Raw genomic sequence first — 22,453 nt, 5'->3', positions numbered from 1 at the left:
CTGCCCACTGGGTGTGAGTTTTCCTTGCCCTTTTGTGGGTTCTTCCGAGGATGTTGTAGTCGTAATGATTTGTGCAGTCCTTTGAGACATTTGTGATTTGGGGCTATATAAATAAACATTGATTGATGATTGATTGATTATATTTTGGAGCCAAGTTTTATACCTCCTTGTGAGCGCCCTTAGTTTGCTTATTTTTCTGTTTAGTGTATAAATAAAGAATCATGTACCTGATATTCCCTCTGCGTCAAAGGAGCACAAATAATCCAAATTCAAGCTTGACAGTTTCCTCAGTTCCCAAACATTTATTGAGTGTTGTTAAAAGAAAAGGTGATGTAACACAGTGAAGTGAAGTGAAGTGAATTATATTTATATAGCGCTTTTCTCTAGTGACTCAAAGCGCTTTACATAGTGAAACCCAATATCAAAATTACATTAAAACCAGTGTGGGTGGCACTGGGAGCAGGTGGGTAAAGTGTCTTGCCCAAGGACACAACAGCAGTGACTAGGATGGCGGAAGCGGGAATCGAACCTGCAACCCTCAAGTTGCTGGCACGGCCACTCTACCAACCGTGCTATACCTCCCCACTGGTGAACATGCCCTTTCCCATCTACTTTGCCACCTGTTGCAGACATGAAATTTTAAGTTAATTATTAGCAAAAAAAAATAAAGTTTATGGAGTTTGAACATCAAATATGTTGTCTTTGTAGCATATTCAACTGAATATGGGTTGAAAAGGATTTGCAAATCATTGTATTCTGTTTATATTTACATCTAACACAATTTCCCAACTCATATGGAAACAGGGTTTGTATATTCATTATTCATTTCCAGCGTGTGCAGCGAGACTGATAGTTAACAGTGTGAAAAAACCGAAGCTCCAGAAGTTTTGTTGATTGATTTTCCTTTTTGGGGACGGCACAATTTCCCAACTCATATGGAAACGGGGTTTGTAGAATAAAAGACCAACATCATGTGCCTATTTATTTCTTGTATGGCTTTTGGTGCAAGTACATAAACTTCTTGTTTAGCTGATATCGGAGCGATATCGATATGAGACGGTGGTCGTCCTTAGTGTTTACAGCCGCACTACGCACATCACCGGGCGTGAGAAGGGGGACGATACGATCAGGTTTGCTGTTCCTTTAAGATTTCCCCCTCCCTGCTGTGACCCCCCCCCCCCCCCCCCCCCCGCTGAGGGCCTCATACAAGGAGCCCTTTAAGGGCCGCCGCAGCCACACAGAGCCTGCATTCATCCAGGGGGGCTGGGAAGCCTGCGCTGTCACTTTGGGAACAACTTCAGGATTCTGCCGCTCCAAACTTTTCCTCTCTGCTGAAGTAAGACCTTTTTGTCCTCTTCGTACTTTGTTTATTTTAAAATATATTTTTCTGTCTTCATGTTAGCACTTTGTTGACTGCAGTGTTTGTTGTGTCGTCGCTGAGAAGTTGAGAACATTTTCCAGTCCGGGTGATAATTCCTGTGTCTTTCAACTGTAGACTGGATTTTTATATTACAGGGAACTTTAGATACCGTTTTTTTTTCCCATCAATTTTATTCACATGATGTGTTTACAGCAGGGGTCGCCAACCTTTTTGAAAGCAAGAGCTACTTCTTGGGTACTGATTAATGCCAAGGGCTACCAGTTTGATACACACTTAAATAAATTGCCAGAAATAGCCAATTTGTTTAATTTATCTTTAATAAATAAATCTATATATATAAATATATATAAAAAATGGGTATTTCTGTCTGTCATTCCGTCGTACATTTTTTTTCCTTTTACTGAAGGTTTTTTGTAGAGAATAAATGATGAAAAAAACACTTAATTGAACGGTTTAAAAGAGGAGAAAACAGGAAAACAAATGAAAATTAAATTTTGAAACATAGTTTATCTTCAATTTCGACTCTTTAAAATTCAAAATTCAACCGAAAAAAAGAAGAGAAAAACTAGCAAATTCGAATCTTTTTGAAAAAAATAAAAAAATAATTTATGGAACATCATTAGTAATTTTTCCTGATTATGATTAATTTTAGAATTTTCATGACATGTTTTAAATAGGTTAAAATCCAATCTGTTCAATCAATCAATGTTTACTTATACAGCCCTTAATTAGAATGGGATGACAATGAGAAACCTGTTCTTGTCTGTGTAACATGTTTAGCTTTGTCCTCCAGTGATAATGATACATAATAGTACTTAGCATACTAAGAAATGCAGTAGATTTGCCGTAATAGAAGTGATTATTATTATTAACTTAATGAAGCGGCTCCACACTGTGTATGGCAGGGCTCACCAACCTTTTTGAAAGCAAGAGCTACTTCTTGGGTACTGATTAATGCCAAGGGCTACCAGTTTGATACACACTTCAATAAATTGCCAGAAATAGCCAATTTGCTCAATTTACCTTTAATAAATAAATCTATATATATAAATATATATAAAAAACGGGTATTTCTGTCTGTCATTCCGTTGTACTTTTTTTTTCTTTTACGGAAGGTTTTTTGTAGAGAATAAATGATGAAAAAAACACTTAATTGAACGGTTTAAAAGAGGAGAAAACAGGAAAACAAATGAAAATTAAATTTTGAAACATAGTTTATCTTCAATTTCGACTCTTTAAAATTCAAAATTCAACCGAAAAAAAGAAGAGAAAAACTAGCTAATACCAATCTTTTTGAAAAAATTAAAAAAAGAATTTATGGAACATCATTAGTAATTTTTCCTGACTAAGATTAATTTTAGAATTTTAAAGACATGTTTTAAATAGGTTAAAATCCAATCTGCACTTTGTTAGAATATATAACAACTTGGACCAAGCTATATTTCTAACAAAGACAAATCATTATTTCTTCTAGATTTTCCAGAACAAAAAATTTTTAAGAAATTCAAAAGTCTTTAAAATAAGATTTAAATTTGATTCTACAGATTTTTCTAGATTTGCCAGAATATTTTATTTGAATTTTAATCATAAATTTGAAAAAATATTTCACAAATATTCTTCATCGAAAAAACAAAAGCTAAAATGAAGAATTAAATTAAAATATATTCATTATTATTTACAATTAAAAAAATAATTACTTGAACATTGATTTAGATTGTCAGGAAAGAAGAGGAAGGAATTTAAAAGGTAAAAAAGTATGTGTTTAAAAATCCTAAAATCATTTTTAAGGTTAGATTTTTTCTCTAAAATTGTTTTTCTGAAAGTTCTAAGAAGCAAACTAAAAAAATAAAAGTACGATTTAAACAAGTGAAGACTAAGTCTTTGAAATATTTTCTGGGATTTTCAAATTCTATTTGAGTTTTGTCTCTCTCAGAATTAAAAAATGTCCAGCAAAGCGAGACCAGCTTGCTAGTAAATAAATAGAATTTAAAAAATAGAAGCAGCTCACTGGTAAGTGCTGCTATTTGAGCTATTTTTAGAACAGGCCAGCGGGCGACTCATCTGGTCCTTACGGGCCACCTGGTGCCCGCCTTGGTGACCCCTGGACTACAGTCAAGTCAAGTTTGACATCAAATGAATCCACTTTGAATTTGGATTGATCACAGGCTGCTAAATGACCATCTCTGAGTTATTGTGCAGAAATAAGTACAAAAGTACATTTAATTCTCTAATTGTGTTCAAAAAGAGGTCAGTTAAAATGATACATAATGTTGAATGTGAAGCAAACATACACTTTATTATTATTAAAATGTTCAAAATTCATTTTATGTTACAGCCTTATTCTAAAATGAAATAAATTCATTTTTATCCTCAAAATTCTACAGACAATACCCCAATGTAAAACGTTTTTTTTTTTTTTTTAAGTTTAACAGCTCACATGTACATAAGTATTCACAGCCTTGGCTCATTACTTAAGACCCACTTTTATTCTTTGGCTTTTAACGCTACATGAGTTGTGTGGTCCTCTGTATTTTTTTAAATTTTGATTTCTATTAATTTTTTTTCAGTAAGTACAAAAGTACACTTTATTCACTAATTGTGTTCCAAAAGAGGTCAGTTAAAATGATACGTAATGTTGAATGTGAAGAAACATACACTTTATTATTATTATTAAATTGTTCAATTTCAACGATTTTATGTTACAGCCTTATTCTAAAATGAAATAAATTCATTTTTATCCTCAAAATTCTACCGACAATACCCCAATTTAAAACGTTTTTTTTTTTTTTTTAAGTTTAGCAGCTCACATGTACATACTGTAAGTATTCACAGCCTTGGCTCATTACTTAAGACCCACTTTTATTGTAGAATAGAATAGAATAGAAAGTACTTTATTGATCCCTGGGGGAAATTCAGCACCACAGTTCGCTCACAATAGGCAATAATAATAATAATAATATAATTTATATCATATATTATTACATATAATATATCCATCCATCCATTTTCTACCGCTTATTCCCTTTCGGGGTGGCGGGGGGCGCTGGCGCCTATCTCAGCTACAATCGGGCGGAAGGCAGGGTACACCCTGGACAAGTCGCCACCTCATCGCAGGGCCAACACAGACAGACAACATTCACACTCACATTCACACACTAGGGCCAAGAATAATATAAATATAAATATGGTCCTCTGTATTTTCTGTGTTTTGCTTTTTTTTAATTATGATTATTTATTATTTTAATTGGTTTTACTCTTTAAAATAGTTTTTAATCATATATATTTTTATATTGTTTTTAAATTGGTGTTATTTCTTTATTCAGTCATCGGTGGAGCTAAGGATAATATTTAAATATTGTTTTTAATATGAGGAACCTTTTTTGGCTGAGAGAGCCATGAAAGCTAAATATTTCAAAAAGTATTTCCGTGAGAGCTTTATCATGTTTTTTAACACTGAATACAACTAAATGTGTGCATTTTTTAAGTAAAACCAACATTTTTAGACTATAATAAGTCTCTAATTCTTTTTTATAACATTGTTATTCTAAAGCGAAACAATAATAGATAAAATACTTCTTACCATTAATGCCACATCTTGAACAGGTGCGGTAGAAAATGGATGGTTGGATTCAAATGCATGAGAATGTTTTATAATTTGAACATTATTTTTAACACTGTGATTACCGTATTTCCTTGAATTGCCGCCGGGTATATAGTACGCGCCTGCCTAGAATTACTGCCGGGTCAAACTCGTTTCGCAAAATATTCTTTTTATTAGCGCATGTCTAGAATTTCCACCGGGTCAAACTCGTCACGTCACGAGTGACACTTCACCTGTCATCATTTTCAAAATGGAGGCTGATTTCAATCATTTGAAATCGCATAAAAGGGAAGAAGATTAAGAGCTATTCAGTAGGATTTAAGGTCCAAGCTATTGAATATGCTAAAAAGAACAGTAAGCAACTATGTTTTATTAATATACCGTAGCTGCGTGTGTCAAATATGAGTCATTAAATGACTCCCGCCTAGGGCGCTAGTGAGTTTCTTGCTGAAAACGTCGCTGAATGATGACGCGTACACGTGACGTCACGGACTGTTAGGAAATATTAGCACACGGCTAAAAGTCGTCTCTTTTCATCGCATAATTACACAGTATTTTGGACATCTGTGTTGCTGAATCTTTTGCAATTTGTTCAATTGATAATGGAGACGTCAAAGAAGAATGCTGTTGGTGGAAAGCGGTGGATTGCAGCTGCCTTTAGCACCGAGACACAGCCGGTGTTTCTTTGTTTTTAACACAGAGCGGTCAAGCGAACATGTTTTCTCTACGTCAACCAGCATGTTTTCGGATGGGGAAATTGTGATATATATCTTACCGGAGACATCATTGGAATATTCGTCGTCCTGCAGCAGCTGTTTGAAAGGCAGCTGTGATCTTGGCTCCTCGGCTTCTCTCTGAGACACTGCGTGTTCACCGCAGCCGTCCGACCTCGACGTATGTCTTTACAATCTTTAAAATCTCACAAAAACAATATTAAAACATTAAGCAGATAAGGGATCTTCCAGAGTTATCCTAGTAAATGTGTGTAATTACATCTGAAACGCTCACATTGCCGCCGCCCAAGCCGTCCTTTTTTTTATATATATATTTTTTTTCTAGTCCTTCACTATCAATATCCTAATTCACGAATCTTTCATCCTCGCTCAAATTAATGGGGAAATTGTCGCTTTCTCGGTCCGAATTGCTCTTACTTCTGGTGGCTCCCATTATAAACAATGTTCAGATGTGAGGAGCTCCACAAACAAGCTGCCCGGTAGCTTCCATAGCACTCCGCCGAAGGACCGAGCGACAATAAAAAACTGTGGTGCACTGGACCCCAGCGCTGATACTGCGACAGAGAGTCGCAGGGCGAATCGGACGTGTGACAATTTAGTCGTGATGTTAGCCCGTTCGGGACTAATCGTGCTACCGTAACTGTAAAATCCACGACGAGCTCCCCCCTCTTCTGTTGGCTCCAGTCAGAGACAACTTTTGTTATTTGGGTACAAAATGGCTCTTTCAATATTCTGGGTTGCCTACCCCCGCATTAGTGGAAAAGCGGCAAATGAATGAAAGCTGTTAGGGTTTTGGTCAAGTGGGGGTGACTCCAGGATGCAGAGACAGGAGACAAGGTGGACTTACAAAAATTAAAAAAATTAATTTGACAAAAAAGGGATAACTAAGGGGGGCAGAGGGGTTAGTGCGTCTGCCTCACAATACGAAAGTCCTGAGTAGTCCTGGGTTCAATTCCGGGCTGGGGATCTTTCTGTGTGGAGTTTGCATGTTCTCCCCATGACTGCGTGGGTTCCCTCCGGGTACTCCGGCTTCCTCCCACCTCCAAAGACATGCACCTGGGGATAGGCTCCTCCCACTTCCAAAGACATGCACCTGGGGATAGGCTCCTCCCACTTCCAAAGACATGCACCTGGGATAGACACCTCCCACCTCCAAAGCCATGCACCTGGGGGTAGGCTCCTTCCACCTCCAAAGACATGCACCTGGGGATAGGTTCCTCCCACTTCCAAAGACCTCCACCTGGGATAGACACCTCCCACCTCCAAAGACATGCACCTGGGGATAGGCTCCTCCCACCTCCAAAGACATGCACCTGGGGATAGGCTCCTCCCACTTCCAAAGACATGCACCTGGGATAGACACCTCCCACCTCCAAAGCCATGCACCTGGGGGTAGGCTCCTTCCACCTCCAAAGACATGCACCTGGGGATAGGTTCCTCCCACTTCCAAAGACCTCCACCTGGGATAGACACCTCCCACCTCCAAAGCCATGCACCTGGGGGTAGGCTCCTCCCACCTCCAAAGACATGCACCTGGGGATAGGCCCCTCCCACCTCCAAAGACATGCACCTGGGGATAGGCCCCTCCCACCTCCAAAGACATGCACCTGGGGATAGGCCCCACCCACCTCCAAAGACATGCACCTGGGGATAGGCCCCTCCCACCTCCAAACACATGCACCTGGGGATAGGCCCCTCCCACCGCCAAAGACATGCACCTGGGGATAGGCCCCTCCCACCTCCAAAGACATGCACCTGGGGATAGGTTGATTGGCAACACTAAATGGTCCCTAGCGTGTGAATGTTGTCTATCTGTGTTGGCCCTGTGATGAGGTGGCGACTTGTCCAGGGTGTACGCTGCCTTCCGTCCGATTGTAGCTGAGATAGGCACCAGTGCCCCCCGCGACCCCAAAGGGAATAAGCGGTAGGAAATGGATGGATGAGAATTTTCAGACACAGTGTTACTGTTCAAACAGTGTGCAATGTTATAGTGGCCAAAAATATTAAATATTAAAGTTTTTAATGAATACTTAGGCCTAATATGCCACTGTATTCTCATTTATTGTATTTTTTAGGAGAGCCAGTTGTTTTCTGAGGTGGTTCTTGGTGGGAAAAGTTGAAGAACTGTTATTTAATTGGTTGAAATGGTTCTTTTGGGAGGTTTGGCGATACCGCCCGTGTTCCGGGAAATCAAATGTTCCTTGAAGAAGAGGATCCCAGACACCGAAACGAGCGGAACGCGGGAAGTTTAGTGGTGTCCTCGCCGGGGAGAGTAGGGGGGTTGTGTATCCAAAGGCGGGGTTAAACGCTCAGCAGGAAAGTGAAAAACACGGGAGTTGATCAGCGTGGCTAAACAGAGCGCTGAGTTGTGCGAGGCTGGTTGGCGGCACGTGAGTGTGCGTCAACCTGCAACACGCCGTCGACTGCACGGACGTGGCGGGGACGCTAATTGCCGCGGCAACAAGCGTGCCGTGTCCCATCCCAGCGGCCACTGAGAGCCATATATTTCCACAGCCAGCCGGTGTTTATCCAAGACGCGCGGCGTAAATCCCAGCTCTGTGCTGCTGCGGTCTCACCTCCTCGCCACACCCGCCCTCCTGGGACCTCAGAATAACTGCCTGCTCTTCAACAGCAGACTTATTTTGGGGGCGGTCACACTAATTGTTGCAATTTTCACTTTGAAACGCTCAGTATATATATTTTATTGTACTGTCCTAAAACTTCTGCTCAGTGGCGTGCAAAGGTAACCCGGGATGTAACCATTACCGTATTTCCAGACTATAGAGCGCAGCGGTGTATAAGCCACACCCACTAAATGTTAGAAGAAAACTACATTTTCTGTTTACCGTATTTCCTTAAAGGGGAACATTATCAGCAGACCTATGTAAGCGTCAATATATACCTTGATGGTGCAGAAAAAAGACAATTTTTTTTTTTGTTAACCGATTTCCGAACTCTAAATGGGTGAATTTTGGCGAATTAAACGCCTTTCTGTTTATCGCGCTGGAGGCGATGACGTCAGAATGTGACGTCGCCGAGGTAACACACCCGCCATTTTCATTTTTAACACATTACAAACACCGGGTCTCAGCTCTGTTATTTTCCGTTTTTTTGACTATTTTTTGGAACCTTGGAGACATCATGCCTCGTCGGTGTGTTGTCGGAGGGTGTAACAACACTAACAGGGAGGGATTCAAGTTGCACCACTGGCCCCAAAATGCCAAAGTGTCTGCCGCCAGACCCCCATTGAATGTGCCAGAGTGTCTCCACATTTGACAGACATGGCACAGAGATGTATGGATAACCTGCAAATGCATTTAAACGATAGTCAACAAAATAACAAAGGTGAGTTTTGTTGATGTTGACTGCCAGCTAATCGATGCTAACATGCTATTTACCGGCGGTGCTAAAGCAGACATGGCACAGAGATGTATGGATAACCTGCAGATGCATTTAAACGATAGTCAACAAAATCACAAAGGTGAGTTTTGTTGATGTTGACTGCCAGCTAATCGATGCTAACATGCTACGCTAATCTATGCTAACATGCTACGCTAATCGATGCTAACATGCTATTTACCGGCGGTGCTAAAGCAGACATGGCACAGAGATGTATGGATAACCTGCAGATGCATTTAAACGATAGTCAACAAAATCACAAAGGTGAGTTTTGTTGATGTTGACTGCCAGCTAATCGATGCTAACATGCTACGCTAATCGATGCTAACATGCTATTTACCGGCGGTGCTAAAGCAGACATGGCACAGAGATGTATGGATAACCTGCAGATGCATTTAAACGATAGTCAACAAAATCACAAAGGTGAGTTTTGTTGATGTTGACTGCCAGCTAATCGATGCTAACATGCTACGCTAATCGATGCTAACATGCTATTTACCGGCGGTGCTAAAGCAGACATGGCACAGAGATGTATGGATAACCTGCAAATGCATTTAAACGATAGTCAACGAAATCACAAAGGTGAGTTTTGTTGATGTTGACTGCCAGCTAATCGATGCTAACATGCTACGCTAATCGATGCTAACATGCTATTTACCGGCGGTGCTAAAGCAGACATGGCACAGAGATGTATGGATAACCTGTAGATGCATTTGCAACTATATTACGTTTCCTTCCACCTACATTTAATGCGAAACAAACACATACCAATCGACGGATTTAAGTTGCTCCAGTGTCAAAAGAAGCGAAAGTCCTGATCGTTTGGTCCGCACATTTTACCGGCGATGCTAACGCAGCTATTCGGCCATGCTATGGCTATGAATAGCGTCAATAGCTATTTGCTCAATAGCTTCAGTTTCTTCTTCAATACTTTCATACTCCAACCATCTGTTTCGATACATGCGTAATCTGTTGAATCGCTTAAGTCGCTGAAATCCGAGTTTGAATCCGAGCTAACGTCGCTATATCTTGCTGTGGTATTCCCATTGTTTGTTTACATTGGCAGCACTGTATGACGTCACAGGGAAATGGCCAGTGTCTTCGCAGAGAGCCGAAAATAAGGCACTTTAAAGCTTTATTTAGGGATATTCCGAGACCGGTAAAATTTGGAAAAAAACTTCAAAAAATACAACAAGCCACTGGGAACTGATTTTTATTGTTTTTAACCCTTTTGAAATTGTGATAATGTTCCCCTTTAAATTGCCGCCGGGGCGCTAATTAATTTAAAACCTCTTCTCACTCCGGCGCTCACCAAAGGCATGCAGTAAATTTAGGCCTGCGCTTATAAATTTGAGTGTGATGTAAGGATACCATCATGAAAAGCACATTTAATAAAAAAACTTTATTTTGGTCTTACCTTTACTTATAAATGAAGTCCATGCGTAGCTCCTTCTGATCAAAAGCATCGATAACTTGTTTATAGAAGTCTTCCTTATCTTTCTTCAGTTTTAAAAGTCTCTCTGTCTCGATGGAGATCTTCCTTTATTACCTCCTGTTTCGATTGAAAGTCCAGTTTAGAAAACTGTTTTATTTTAGGTATGTAATCCTCCATGTTAAAAGTGCAAGCGAGAGGGAAAAAAAATAGCTGCTCACTCTTGCTGCTTGTTGTCACTTCTTCTGCAGCCGAGTAGTCGCAAGAAGGATCACTAGCGCCCTCTACCACCAGGAGGCGGGAGGTCATTTAATGACTCATATTTGACACACGCAGCTACGGTATATTAATAAAACATAGCCACTTACTGTTCTTTTTAGCATATTCAATAGCTTGGACCTTAAATCCTACTGAATAGCTCTTAATCTTCTTCCCTTCATGCGATTTCATATTTTTGAAATCAGCCTCCTCCATTTTGAAAATGATGACAGGTGAAGTGTCACTCGTGACGTGACGAGTTTGACCCGGCGGAAATTCTAGGCATATGCTAATTATTTGGCGAAGCGAGTTTGACCCGGCGGAAATTCTAGACATGCGCTAATAAAAATAATATTTAGCAAAACGAGTTTGACCCGGCAGTAATTCTAGGCAGACGCATACTATATACCGGCGGCAATTCAAGGAAATACGGTCAGCCGCACTGGACAATAAGTCGCAGATATAAATGTTGTGAAATAAGTTATTTAGCAAGAAATATTTTATCAATGTTTATTTACACACCTAATATTGTAACATGGCAGGCAGTAAAACGGCCGATCAAACAAAACAGAAGTAATTTTCATGGACCCACTAGCCGCGCAAGCTAGCTCTCCGATCAACTAAACAGACTCAATAACTCCATGCTGATGTTTTGGTGAATTTACTGAGGAATTTGTGAAAGTGAAACAATACAAAAAGAAAGTCATTGTAAGTTAATAATACCAACACGGACACTCTTAAACATGTGTTGCGTCTGACCAGTCTTCCTCTCAAAGAATACAAGTCGCTGGTCAATCCAAAATTCTTTCAGATGTTGAGTAAGAAGGACCATCAAGACAGAATAGGAATATTATCAAGTTTTACTAAAGCTTCAGGAGACCAGTCCTTACAATGCGGTAATAGCAGCATTTAGAAGCGGACTGAAAAATCAAACGGGAAGAGACAACTTATTGGGTACGAAATCACCCCCCCACCCCCCCAATCAGAAAGGAATACAGCCTCATTGTTCTAATACTGATAAGGTAAAAAGGGAGTACACCATACTCCCACGCCTTCAAGGTAAGGCACAAAGTTTACTCACGGACATAAGATACAAGCATAAAGACCACACACGGCAAAATATTAGCTGCTTTAATCATGACTTTGAATAAAGAAAGAACTCTTAAAAGTATGTGCATTCTCCACACATGTTAACATATTATCTAATGCTAACAACGTATGCAAATACGCATTAAGCACTCCTACAGACATCACACACGGGATGTTTTAGTAAGTAAGAATTGTTTTAGTCATATTGGAAAACTTACAAACGTTGCTTGGTGCGATGAATGAAGAATCCATACGGGTAGAAACGCTATGGAGGATTGTATTTCTGTTTCAAAGCAGTAAAACAGGAAGTACATTTTCAAGCCGCGGCACCCGCAGTGAGCAAACTCGTCCAAAAGACAACACCACAGCACAAACAACAACAACACACCTTTTTAGTGTTTCTGCTTGTTTTTTAATTAAAACTATTTAACATACAGCATTATGGCCTTCAGCAAAGGAAAATCCATAAAATAGCCGCACCGTTTTATAAACCGCTAGGTTCAAAGCGTAGCTCGTCATACGGAATTTATGGTACCTGTATAATGATAAACCGTGCTAACATTCCGGAAAATTACTATTTACATAAAAAAATTTTTGTTATTGTAAAAGCGGGATTCCTTAGCACGTGTTGACAAACCTAAGGATTCTTTTCATTTCCCAGAGCATGCTAAATGCTAGCTAGCCTAAATGCGAGCATAAACACAGAACACATTAAGGTTGTGAAAATAAAACTTGGTTAAAAGATTTCCGTGTGTGTGTGTGTGCTTTTTAAATACGTTCAACAATAACTGTGAGAAAAATGATAATTGTGATAATTTTGGTCAAAATGTACGGATCGATACTGAAACACTGATACCACTGATGCCAGATCTTTATGCTTTAATTCTCAAGTAAAAATACAGATACTTTTAAGACTCTAGTTATTTAATACAGGTAGCGCTAAATTTGACCAGTAGAGGGCAATGACACTACACCTTAGATTTAACTGTGATGAGTCACATACAGTGTGTGCAGTGTTTGTTGTGTAATTTCTACATGTGTAAACATTTGTAGTTTATTGTGTGAATTTATTAACACTAAACCTTCTATTTTATTCATGTAAAATACACATTGAAGGTTACACTTTTATTTTGTGTTTATATTTCCAATGAAGGAAGAAGTGTAAAGAAATAAAACTGAGAAAGGCAACAAAACTTTCTTCCTGCTGTTAACTATCTGTCTCGCTGCACACGCTGGAATAGACTAGCGAGGGCGGAATAACGGATTTATTGACAGTGGAGTGTGAAAGCCGATGAGTTAACTTTGCAATGAAGTAAACTAAGTCTCAAGGGAATCTAAGCTGCGGAATCTTAGATTATTTTGAGAAGTACTGCCCTGAAGGTACAATGATGAATTATTTCTATTTCAACGTGTTCTTCTCTGCTGTTTCAGGTCCGACCAGCTGGATTTCCGTCGCGGGACACACCGGCAAAAGAAAGACGGGGCGGGTTTCAGACCAGCGGGCGCAGTTGGTGCACACAGCCGTGTTTGAGCAGGGAAACTGGGGTCCAAGGTGCGCACTGAGCCGCCTATGATACCAACCACACGGATGGAAAGAACTTTGATGTTCAACCCTCACAGAGTTTTACAAAGGAGGCTGAGAGTAGAGACAGATTGGCAGTTTATATTATAATTCAGCAGAGTTGAAAAGATCCGATACACCGACAGCCGTCAGCCCAAAACCGCATAACCGTAGGGACAAAAAGGAACAGGGAGAGTTTTAAGAACAGGTCTAGCACTCTCTGCACACCTGGCAGTGAGCGGGTGCCTGAAGATGTCCAGAGAGGAGCACAGCTTGTCAGATGTCGAGCTCAGCCCGAGCGTGTCGGACGACAGTCGTTCCCGATCGCCCGGCCGCTTTCCCGGCGCAACGGGCAGGGGGGAGTCGCCTCTCCGCAAGCGACGGCTGCCGGCGGGCGCGGACAACGGAGCGGGCGGTAACCCCGCCGAGAAATCAGACGAGGAGGACGAGCGCTTCACGGCGGGGATCCGTGACGCCGTCAGCCAGGTGCTCAACTGCTACGACTGGACGCTGGTGCCCGTGCCTGTGCGCGTCAACAGCGGGAGTAAGAGTCAGCCGCACGTCAAGAGACCCATGAACGCCTTCATGGTGTGGGCGCAGGCGGCTAGGAGGAAACTGGCAGACCAGCACCCGCACTTGCACAACGCCGAGCTCAGCAAGACCCTGGGGAAGCTTTGGAGGTGAGACAGGTGGTCATCATGCTGACTACAGGGCACAATTTGGAACCCACTTGACACCGGCAACAAAAAAATCTGTAGATTTTACGGGCAGTTCAGTCGCCAGAATTTATCAGGAAATTTGTTGGTTGCCCGGAAAAGGGTGGAGTGCCATCTCGGGGTTGGGGAGGAGACCCTGCCCCAAGTGGAGGAGTTGAAGTACCTCAGAGTCTTGTTCACAAGTGGGGGGAGAGTGGATGGTGAGATCGACAGGCGGATCGGTGCGGCGTCTTCAGTAATGCGGACGCTGTATCGATCCGTTGTGGTGAAGAAGGAGCTGAGCCGGAAGGCAAAGCTCTCAATTTACCGGTCGATCTACGTTCCCATCCTCACCTATGGTCATGAGCTTTGGGTCATGACCGAAAGGACAAGATCACGGGTACAAGCGGCCCAAATGAGTTTGGGTCTCTCCCTTAGAGATAGGGTGAGAAGCTCTGCCATCCGGGAGGAACTCAAAGTAAAGCCGCTGCTCCTCCACATGGAGAGGAGCCAGATGAGGTGGTTCGGGCATCTGGTCAGGATGCCACCCGAATGCCTCCCTAGGGAGGTTTTTCGGGCACGTTCGACCGGTAGGAGGCCACGGGGAAGACCCAGGACACGTTGGGAAGACTATGTCTCTCGGCTGGCCTGGGAACGCCTCCAGATCCCCCGGGAAGAGCTGGACCAGGTGGCTGGGGAGAGGGAAGTCTGGGTTTCCCTGCTTAGGCTGTTGCCCCCACGACCCGACCTCGGATAAGCGGAAGAAGATGGATGGATGCATGGATGGATGATTGTAAATTTAAAAACACTATCACTCTTTCTATTACGGTAATGTTCTGGTGTCTGAGCAGTACGTTTATTACCGTAAGATCCACGGTTGTTGTTTGCACAGTGCAATACTGTAAATTGAGAAATGGTACCCAAAACATTACGTTTTTTCCCGTAAACCCGTTGATTGTTGTTTCTACGGTGCATTACTGGAAATGTAAAATTGGTATCAAAATTATTTTTCGCTGAATAATTATGGTGACTGAGTTTGTTGTTGTTTTTGCCGTGAATTACCGTATTTCCTTGAATTGCCGCCGGGTATATAGTATGCTCCTGCCTAGAATTACTGCCGGGTCAAACTCGTTTCACAAAATAATTAGCTCATGCTTAGCATTACCGCCGGCTCAGGATTAACGCCAAGTCAAACTCGTTTCGCAAAATATTATTTTTATTAGCGCATGTCTAGAATTTCCGCTGGGTCAAACTCGTTTCGCCAAATAATTAGCACATGCCTAGAATTTCCACCGGGTCAAACTTGTCACGTCACGAGTGACACTTCACCTGTCATCATTTTCAAAATGGAGGAGGCTGATTTCAATCATTTGAAATGGCATAAAGGGAAGAAGATTAAGAGCTATTCAGTAGGATTAAAGGTCCAAGATATTGAATATGCTAAAAAGAACAGTAAGCCGCTATGTTTTATTAATATACCGTAGCTGCGTGTGTCAAACATGAATCATTAAATGACTCCCGCCTCCTGGTGGTAGAGGGCGCTAGTGATCCTTCTTGCGACTACTCGGCTGCAGACGAAGTGACAACAAGCAGCAAGAGTTTATTTTTTCCTCTCGCTTGCAATTTTAACATGGAGGATTACATATCTAAAATAAAACAGTTTTCTAAAATGGACTTTCAATCAAAGCAGGAGGTAATAAAGGAAGATCTCCATCGAGACAGAGAGGCTTTTAAAACTGAAGAAAGATAAGGAAGACTTCTATAAACAAGTTATCGATGCTTTTGATCAGAAGGAACTGCGCATGGACTTCATTTATAAGTAAAGGTAAGACCATAATAACGTGTTTTTTTATTAAATGGGCTTTTCTTGATGGTATCCTTACATCAAACTCAAATTTTTAAGCGCAGGCCCAAATTTAACGCATGCCTTTGGTAAGCGCTGGAGTGAGAAGAGGTTTTAAATCAATTAGCGCCCCGGCGGCAATTTAAGGAAATACGGTAGTCTGAATTGCAAAATGGCTGTCAGTTTTTCCCGTAAACTCTACGTCGGTTGTTTTTCCCCTGCTTTGCTGGTTACTGCAAATGGAAAGTCGGTACCATTATTAATACTAACACAGAACACTGAGGGTGTTAATCATTTCTACCAACGACACTCATGACAGAGTCTTTCTCATTCGAGGCTCCTCAACGAGAGTGATAAGCGACCGTTCATCCAGGAGGCAGAGAGATTGAGGAAGCAGCACAAGAAGGACTATCCTGACTACAAATATCAGCCACGACGCCGCAAGAACGGAAAGATGGGTTCCGGGTCCGTAAGTGACGCCGACGGCCATTCGGAGGGTGAGATCAGGCACAGCCAACCCATCTACAATGGCCTCCATCTGGATGTGGCCCTCACAAGGGGAGCCGGGTCCCCTCCGGCAGATAGGCACCACCCACACGCTGCAGGTAGGCTGCCGGCTCCCTCGACCCAACCAGATTGTATTCCGTCAAAGTGTTTCATTTAGTCTATCTAAATGTAGTTGCCCTGACCATGGTCTCTTATGTCTCTACAGGTCAGAGCCATGGTCCACCTACACCCCCAACCACACCCAAGACCGAGCCCCAGTCTGGGAAGGCCGGGGATGGCAAGAGGGCCTTTGGCAATAGTGTGATCTCCCGTGGCCCAATGGGAGCAGTCGGTAGTACAGGTGCCGCTGGGCCTGTGAAGCCTCATATTGACTTTGGCAATGTCGACATAGGTGAGATGAGCAGTGAGGTGATTGAGCCTTTTGATGTCAACGAGTTTGACCAGTACCTACCCCCCAATGGCCACCCAGGGGTCGGACAGATCGCGGGCTCAGGAGCCGCCACACCTGCCACAACCGCATCCCAATACCCGTACGGAATTTCCTCAGCTCTGGCGGCGGCCAGTGGACACTCGGCGGCCTGGCTGTCCAAGCAACACCCGCAACACCACAGCTCCCCTTCCAGCTCAGACCCCTCCAAAGCCCAGATCAAGAGTGAGGCCGTAAATGCCGTTGGTCACTTTTCAGAGGCGGAATCAGCCAGTTCTCATGTCACTTACTCCCCGCTGAGCCTCCCTCACTACAGCTCTGCCTTCCCCTCCCTGACCGCAAGGGCTCAGTTTGCCGAGTATGCCGACCAACAAGCGCCAGGGTCCTACTACGCTCACTCCAGCCAGGCAGGGTTATACTCCGCCTTCTCCTACATGGGGCCCACCCAAAGGCCCCTGTACACTGCCATCAGTGACCCGGCCAGTGTGCCGCAGTCACACAGCCCCACACATTGGGAGCAGCCGGTCTACACGACACTGTCGCGGCCATGACAGATAAGAAAACCAGAGGGCACTGGTGCAGGTCCGGCTCCCACGCCCAACCCGAGAAGCAGCAGCAGTGTTGGGGTTGAAAGTGGTCTGGGCCAAGGGGATTGGGCTGGCACCAGGGGAGGCAGCGGGGAGGAAACCCGGCTCTGCTCTCGCCCAGATGCAGGAATGCTGTCGCAAGTGAAGGATGAGTTTGGAGAATGGTACTTTTGAGGCGGATTACTTTGGTGGCAGAAGCATCCGCCCTGGCATGTACCAGATTAAATGTTCAGCAAGTGTCTACCGCTCCCAACACAACAAACAGCAGTGATTAAGGTTTATGTTGGGGTGATTCGAGGCTTCACCAGGGCAACCAAGATGTCCAACACCCTTCGAAGAAAGAGAAAAAACTAAACCAAGTTCTCATGGTTGACTCTGTGAGAAGGTGTCATTTTTAAAACATTGACTCATCGTTCAACACGTTTTGATTGTTTGGATGATGTACAAGAAGAATGGAGTGCCAAAGTCTTGCTGGCTCATTTAGATCTCGGGCGCAAGTAAGCGTTCATCCAGCAGCTGTTGGTCTTTCAGCAAACCGTCACGCTCACGGTGTCGCTTTCATCGGCACATTTGTTCCTCTTCCTCTTGTTTTTTGTGTGCGCTTTCGCCACTCTGAATAAGCACCAGGAGCGTTTTACTTCCGTACTTACACATTAATAAGTATACTTCGTACACCGATCATTGTACACCATGGACTTACGTAGTTCCTAAGGACGATCATTCCACACTGTGTACTTACTTACCAAGGACGATCATTGTATACCATGTACTTAGTTCCTAAGGACGATCATTGTATACCATGTACTTAGTTCCTAAGGACGATCATTGTATATCATGTACTTAGTTCCTAAGGACGATCATTGTATACCATGTACTTAGTTCCTAAGGACGATCATTGTACACCATGTACTTAGTTCCTAAGGACGATCATTGTATATCATGTACTTAGTTCCTAAGGACGATCATTGTATACCATGTACTTAGTTCCTAAGGACGATCATTGTATATCATGTACTTAGTTCCTAAGGACGATCATTGTATACCATGTACTTAGTTCCTAAGGACGATCATTGTACACCATGTACTTAGTTCCTAAGGACGATCATTGTATACCATGTACTTAGTTCCTAAGGACGATCATTGTATACCATGTACTTAGTTCCTAAGGACGATCATTGTATACCATGTACTTAGTTCCTAAGGACGATCATTGTATACCATGTACTTAGTTCCTAAGGACGATCAGTGTACAGCGTGTACTTACTTCCAAAGGACGATCATTCCACACTGTATACTTACTTACCAAGGACGATCATTGTATACCATGTACTTAGTTCCTAAGGATGATCATTGTATACCATGTACTTAGTTCCTAAGGACGATCATTGTATACCATGTACTTAGTTCCTAAGGACGATCATTGTACACCATGTACTTAGTTCCTAAGGACGATCATTGTATACCATGTACTTAGTTCCTAAGGACGATCAGTGTACAGCGTGTACTTACTTCCAAAGGACGATCATTCCACACTGTGTACTTACTTACCAAGGACGATCATTGTATACCATGTACTTAGTTCCTAAGGACGATCATTGTACACGTGTACTTAGTTCCTAAGGACGATCATTGTACACCATGTACTTAGTTCCTAAGGACGATCATTGTATACCATGTACTTAGTTCCTAAGGACGATCATTATACACGTGTACTTAGTTCCTAAGGACGATCATTGTACACATGTACTTAATTCCTAAGGACGATCATTGTACACCATAGTTCCTAAGGACGATCATTGTACACGTGTACTTAGTTCCTAAGGACGATCAGTGTACACGTGTACTTAGTTACTAAGGATGATCATTGTACACGTGTACTTAGTTCCTAAGGACGATCAGTGTACAGTGTGTACTTAGTTCCTAAGGACGTTCATTGTACACCATGTACGTAGTTCTTAAGGACGATCATTGTACACATGTTCTTAGTTCCTAAGGACTATCATTGTACACCATGTACTTAGTTCCTTAAGACGATCATTGTACACGTGTACTTAGTTCCTAAGGACTATCATTGTACACCATGTACTTAGCTCCTTAAGACGATCATTGTACACGTGTACTTAGTTCCTAAGGACGATCATTGTACACCATGTACTTAGTTCCTAAGGACGATCATTGTACACGTGTTCTTAGTTCCTAAAGACGATCATTGTACACGTGTACTTAGTTCCTAAGGACGATCATTGTACACGTGTTCTTAGTTCCTATGGACGATCATTGTACACGTGTACTTAGTTCCTAAGAAGAATCCTTGTATTTATCTGCTTCCTCCTCTTTCTTTTATAATCGTTTGTCCCGCTCTTTCCGCTACGTAGCCAAGGTTAGGGCTGGGCGATAAAACTGAAAACTGTATCATGATATTCGTGTTTAATATCGGTCGATATCGATAATTATTGGTATTTTTATGACCTGTTGAAAATAACTTATTTTTTTTTGACACTAAATTTCTGTGCGTTTGGATTTTGTAAACTAACTTTTTTTTTACAATCCAATATCAAACAATTCAGTGTATTAAAGTTTAGTTTATAAAAATAAAAATAAAAAATTCAGTATAAATGTATTTAGTGTAAAAAAATCTGTTTCAAAATTCAGTGTAAAATAAATGAATACATTCCATAGAAAAAAATTCAGTGTGTAAAAAGTTCAGGGTAAAAAAATTCAGTGCATAAAAATTTTGAGTAAAAAATTCGGTGCATAAACATTTAGTGTAAAAAATTATGTTACAAAATTCAGTGTAAAATAAATAAATAAATTCAATGAACAAAAATTCAGTGCATACAAAAAAATCAGTGTAAAAAAATTCAGTATAAAAACATTTAGTGTAAAAAATTGTTTCAAAATTCAGTGTAAAATAAAAAAAATAAATTCAGTGAAAAAAAATTCAGTGCTTAAAATTTTTGAGTAAAAAATTCAGTGTAAATAAAAAATATGTATAAAAACATTTGGTGTAAAAATTTATGTGTTTCAAAATTCAGTGTATAATAAATATTTAAATTCAGTGTAAAAAAATTCAGTGCATAAAAACTTTGAGTAAAGAATTCAGTGCATAAAAAATTCGGTTTCAAAATTCAGTGTAAAATAAATAAATAAATTCAGTGTAAAAAATTTCAGTGCATACAAATTTACAGTAAAAAAAATTCAGTGTACAAACATTTAGTGTAAAAAATTATGTGTTTCAAAATTCTGTGTAAACTAAATAAATAAATTCAGTGTAAAAAAAAATTCAGCGCATAAAAATTTTGAGTAAAAAATTGAATGTAAAAAAAATGTATTGCATAAAAAATGTGTGTAAAAAATTCAGTGTTTTAAAAATTTGCTGCTTCAAAACGCAAAACTCACTTCCGGTAAATTAAGGCTGAAGCAACGGATCTTGTCTTAAAATCAGCCAATGAGGTGTCAAGTTTGCAGTAACTGCCTTTTTTATGCTTGACCCGTGTCATGTGACTTCAAACTTCACACCTCATTGGCTGCTGAAATCATCAGCATAATTTGATGTAGAAAACAAACAAAAAAAAACATTTAGTTCACAAAATTGAAACCTAAAAAAATCAGTTACAAAAATTCTATGGAAAAAAAATAAAAAAGCTTTCGTAATGAAGACACAAATCAAATATATTTGGGGTTCATCAATCCTGGCACGCCCATGTGCTGACTCTCTTTGGTTTGCAAAGTAAAATGAAAAATAAATAAAAAATCCACAATGACTTAGTTGAGTTTTATATGATCTACAAATACTACTTCTTTGTATGATGACCAAAGCTTTGACACCAAAACATGTTCTATGATAAATATGTGACAATGTTCTATAACAAATATGTAACAGTCTTCTATAACAAATATGTAACAGTCTTCTATAACAAATATGTAACAGTCTTCTATAACAAATATGTAACAGTCTTCTATAACAAACATGTAACAGAGTTCTATGACAGGGGTGTCCAAAGTGTGGCCATTTGCGCACGGCACATTATAAAAATACGATTAAAAAATTTTTAAAACGTAAAAAGTGATATAAAAGAGCAAACGGGTGAAATGTAACAAGAAAATGTTGCAATGTTTACTCTAATAACACAAAGCTGCCATGCAGGCTGTTTCTTTCTTTAAAAAATAATAATGAATCAAAATCAATGTCATTAGGAATTATTGACCTATTCAAGGCTCTGATTACGTCACGTTAAATATTCCACTTTGACATGTTTTTGGGGGAAAATGTTGCATATTTTGTGTTTGTCATATAAAAAAACTGAGCTGCTTTTTTAAAGAAGGGCCTAAAATGAAGAAACAAAAAACATAAACAAGAATAAAACTTATAATTGACGGATAGATCTGAAGTTGATATCGAGGTTATTGTGTTAAAAGTAAACAGTACAAAAAAATTTATAATTCATTTTCTAACACTTTAATGAGTCAAACACTTTGGGATCCCCGATTATTTTAGTGTGATTTGTTTTTTAATGTCATTGCGCAATTTTTTTTTTTAAATCAATGGTGTTATGAGTTATTGACCTTTTTAATGCTCCGATTATTTTATAGTCTCAAATATTCCACTTCAAAAAAATATTGGGTGAAAATATTGCATATTTTGTGTTTGTCATATAAAAAACTGAGCTGTTTTTTTTTTAAGAAGGGCCTAAAATGAAGAAACAAAAAACATAAACAACAATAAAACTTATAATTGACGGATAGATCTGAAGTTGATATCGAGGTTATTGTGTTAAAAGTAAACAGTAAAAAAAAATGTACAATTTATTTTTTAACACTTTAATGAGTCAAACACTTTGGGATCCCCAATTATTTTAGTGTGATTTGTTTTTTAATGTCATTGCTCAAAAAATAATAATGATTTAAAATCAATGGTGTTATGAGTTATTGGCCTTTT

General features: G+C 40.5%; 1 protein-coding gene across 1 annotated transcript; it reads left to right on the top strand.

Annotated features, from left to right (window-relative positions):
- The first annotated feature begins 1,243 nt into the window (after positions 1-1,243).
- Positions 1,244-22,191, top strand: LOC133541293 (transcription factor Sox-10-like). The gene is made up of 4 exons (XM_061884614.1): positions 1,244-1,336; positions 13,326-14,135; positions 16,330-16,598; positions 16,706-22,191. The coding sequence occupies exons 2-4, from the start codon at positions 13,708-13,710 to the stop codon at positions 17,476-17,478; spliced, it is 1,470 nt and encodes a 489-aa protein (XP_061740598.1). The 5' UTR covers positions 1,244-1,336; positions 13,326-13,707; the 3' UTR covers positions 17,479-22,191.
- The last annotated feature ends 262 nt before the right edge of the window (positions 22,192-22,453 follow it).

Source organism: Nerophis ophidion, linkage group LG23 (genome assembly GCF_033978795.1).
Source record: "Nerophis ophidion isolate RoL-2023_Sa linkage group LG23, RoL_Noph_v1.0, whole genome shotgun sequence".
NCBI classification, from domain to species: Eukaryota; Metazoa; Chordata; class Actinopteri; order Syngnathiformes; family Syngnathidae; genus Nerophis; species Nerophis ophidion.
This window is presented reverse-complemented; position numbering and strand designations above follow the sequence as displayed.